The sequence below is a fragment of the Priapulus caudatus genome, unplaced genomic scaffold (assembly GCF_000485595.1).
Source record: "Priapulus caudatus unplaced genomic scaffold, Priapulus_caudatus-5.0.1 Scaffold47, whole genome shotgun sequence".
NCBI lineage: Eukaryota > Metazoa > Priapulida > Priapulimorpha > Priapulimorphida > Priapulidae > Priapulus > Priapulus caudatus.
This window is the reverse complement of record NW_014577108.1, coordinates 158,449-162,285: the sequence shown is the minus strand read 5'-3', so window position 1 is coordinate 162,285 and position 3,837 is coordinate 158,449. Positions and strand designations below refer to the sequence as shown.

At 58.1% G+C, this 3,837-nt stretch overlaps 1 protein-coding gene across 1 annotated transcript in view; it reads left to right on the top strand.

Moving 5' to 3' along the window:
• LOC106820779 (plectin-like) overlaps window positions 1-3,837 on the top strand; it is a 17,606-nt gene that overhangs the window by 6,910 nt on the left and 6,859 nt on the right. The window contains exon 4 of the mRNA XM_014825350.1: window positions 11-3,818. Coding sequence (XP_014680836.1) covers window positions 11-3,818 — 3,808 coding nt within the window. The remainder of the gene's footprint in view (window positions 1-10; window positions 3,819-3,837) is intronic.

The following is a 3,837-nucleotide window of genomic DNA, read 5'->3' as shown; positions in this document are numbered from 1 at the left end:
CTCAAGCGAGAGGAGGAGCCTCTCGCGCGTCTCCAGCGAGATGGTGACTCGGACGACGGAGTACACGGCCGCACCGGGCTACCGCGTTCTCGCGTCGGGCGAGGTCGCGAACGAGGTCACGGCGCAGACGTTCAGCATGGCCGCCGCGCTCGCCGCCGGCCTCGTCACCCAGGGGGCGCCGCCGCCTCAGCCCGCGATGGAAACGACGCGGACCGTCCGCCGCTCGTTCGCGCAGACGGGCACGGAGGGCGGCGAGTCCGTAATGGCGGTCGCGCGCGAACCACTAGATGGCGGTGTCGTCGTCGAGCGGACGACGGACGACGGGGAGCGGTACGAGTATCGGCAGTCGCGCGCGGTTTCCATGACGACGACGACGACGAGCAGCAGCAGCGAGGTGGTCGGCGAGAGAAGAAGCAACGAGGGGAGGAGCGTGGAATACACGGTGGTGCCTCGCTTCACCGACATCAAGGAGGAGGTCGAACAGAGGTCGGAGGTCATAGACAACGGCCGACCGCCGCCGCGCGAGGAGAAGGAGAAGAAAGAGAAGCCGAAAAGACCGCCGCGCAAGAAGAAGACGCCGCCGCCGAAGGAGGAGGATGAGGAGGAGGAGGAGGAGACTCGCCACGACACGTGGGAGGTCGTGCACACGCGGCGCGCGGAGGAGAAGGTCGACGAGGTCAGCAAGAGAGTCCCTCCCGCCGCAGTGGAGACGCGGAGGAAGAAGCCTCTTTCGTCGGAGGAGGAGGCGCAGCATGAGGAGTACGAGGTGGTGACGAAGAAGAAGCTCAAGCAGGAGTTTGTCCTCGGCGACGAGAGGGTCTTCGAGGAGGAAGCCAAGATCGTGGAGCCTCCTTCCGCGCGCACCGTAGAGGAGCAGCGGAGAGAGGCGCCGAAAGAGGAGGAGGAGTACGACGTGATCCACACGGTAAGGAAGACTCAGTGGGTCGACATTCCAGAAGAAAAGAGCTTCGAGAAGGAGATCGAGTTTGAGTTCGTAGAAGGAAGGTCGGAACCGGAGAAGGTAAAGGAAGATATTCAAGTGGAAACGCGAGAGACCCGCACAATCATCAGAGAGGAAAAATTCTTCGACGGCGAAACAGAGTTGAAGTTTATGCGTGGAATGACGGAACCGGACGAACGGTCCGCGGTGGAGGGAAACCGCGAAGAGGAAACCAGGGAGGTCCGCTCCCTGTTCGGAGAGAGCTCTACCGACACCGTCGACCACGCGTCGAGGGAGGCGCCGCGGACGGAGGAGGAGAAGGAGGAGGAGGTGCGCTACGAAGAATACGACGTCGTCCACAGAAGGAGACAGGAGATCACAGTCACGCAGGACGAGGCCGCGCAGAAGGAAGCCGAGTTCACGCTCCCGACGAAGAGAGAAGCCAACGCTGCACGATTGGTCGCGGAGGAGAAGCCGAGAGAGGAAGCCGAGGAGAGGTTCGAGGAATATGACGTCGTCCACAGAAGAAGACAGGAGATCACCGTCACACAGGACGAGGCCGCGCAGAAGGAAGCCGAGTTCACGCTCCCGAAGAGGAGAGAAGCCAACGCGGTCACGAAGAAGGAGGAGAAGCCGAGAGAGGAAGCCGAGGAGAGGTTCGAAGAGTACGACGTCGTCCACAGAAGGAGACAGGAGATCACCTTCACACAGGACGAGGCCGCGCAGAAGGAAGCCGAGTTCACGCTCCCGACGAAGAGAGAAGCCGTTGCGGTCACGAAGAAGGAGAAGAAGCCGAGAGAGGAAGCCGAGGAAAGGTTTGAGGAATACGACGTTGTCCACAGAAGGAGGCAGGAGATCACCGTCACACAGGACGAGGCCGCACAGAAGGAAGCAGAGTTCACGCTCCCGACGAAGAGAGAAGCCAACGCTGCACGATCGGTCGCAAAGGAGGAGGGAAAGCCGAGAGAGGAACCCGAGGAGAGGTTCGAGGAATACGACGTCGTCCACAGGAGAAGACAGGAGATCACCTTCACGCAGGACGAGGCTGCGCAGAAGGAAGCAGAGTTCACGCTCCCGAAGAGGAGAGAAGCCGACGCGGTCACGAAGAAGGAGGAGAAGCCGAGAGAGGAAGCCGAGGAGAGGTTCGAGGAATACGACGTCGTCCACAGAAGAAGACAGGAGATTACCGTCACACAGGACGAGGCCGCGCAGAAAGAAGCCGAGTTCACGCTCCCGACGAAGAGAGAAGCCGGCGCTGCACGGTCGATCGCGCAGGAGAAAAAGGAGAAGGAGAAGAAGAAGCCGGGAGAGGAAGCTGAGGAGAGGTTCGAGGAGTACGACGAGGTGCGCCGCACGACGACGACGCAGGAGGTGACGATCGGCGAGGAAGCGAGAGCCGACCTCGAGCGACAACGGGAAGAGTGCATGGCCGCGCTCGAACGACGATTCAGCGTGGACACCGACGCCGTCGTCATGACGGACCGATCCACGGGAAAATCCCTCACCCTCAGAGAATCGGTCGACGCCGGCCTCCTCGACCTTACTACGGGGGAGGTTGTCGATCAGTCGACCGGCGCGATGATCTCGATCGGAGACGCCGCGAAGGAAGGCATCTTCGACGCGGAGGTGTCCGAACGCGTGCAGCTGTCCGTGAAAGCTACGGCGGCGACGGGGAAGCCCGGGGAGACGCGGACGATCGAGGAGATGATGAGGGAAGGGGTGCTCGACGCGAGCACGGGGCAGTATGTCGACGCGGCGACTGGTAAGCGCGTGTCGCTCAAGGAAGCCATCGACGCGGGCGTCGTCGATGCCGACGCCGTCATCTTCGTGCATCCGGTGACGGGTGACGCGTTGACGCTGGCGGAAGCGGCGGAGCGAGGACTGGTCGACTTGGACACGGGCATGGTCGTCGATCCGAAAACGAAGAAGCAAGCGTCGTTGGCAGATAGTGTGGATATCACAACAGTTGAAGATTTGATGAAAGAGGGAAGAGTTGACCCTAAGACAGGAAAATACATCGATGCTACAACAGGAAAGAGAATGTCCATGAAAGACGCCATAGATGCTGGTCTGGTAGATGGAGACAAGGTTCTGTTTGTCCACCCAGTAACAGGAGAGACAATGTCGTTAGCAGAAGCAGCTAAGAAGGGACTGATCGACTTAGACACAGGCATGGTAATTGATCCAAAAACCAAAAAGCAAGCGTCGTTGGCAGATAGCATAGCTATAACAACAGTTGAAGACCTCATGAGAGAGGGTAGAATTGATCCCAAGACAGGAGAATACATCGATGCTTCAACAGGAAAGAGAATGTCCATGAAAGACGCCATAGATGCTGGTCTGGTAGACGGAGACAAGGTTTTATTTGTTCACCCAGTAACGGGAGAGACAATGTCGTTAGCAGAAGCAGCTAAGAAGGGACTGATCGACTTGAACACAGGCATGGTAATTGATCCAAAAACCAAAAAGCAAGCATCGTTGGCAGATAGCATAGATATAACAACAGTTGAATACCTCATGAGAGAGGGAAGAATTGATCCCAAGACAGGAGAATACATCGATGCTTCAACAGGAAAGAGAATGTCATTGCAAGACGCCATAGATGCTGGTCTGGTAGACGGAGACAAGGTTCTGTTTGTCCACCCAGTAACAGGAGAGACAATGTCACTAACAGAAGCAGCTAGGAAGGGACTGATTGATTTAGACACGGGCATGGTCGTTGATCCAAACACGGGAACACAAGCTTCCCTCGCGCAGTCGGTCGGCGTGCGAACGCTCGAAGAACTCTTCGCGGAAGGCTGCATCGACCCCAAGACGGGCGAATACATCGATGCTTCAACAGGAAAGAGAATGTCATTGCAAGACGCCATAGATGCTGGTCTGGTAGACGGAGACAA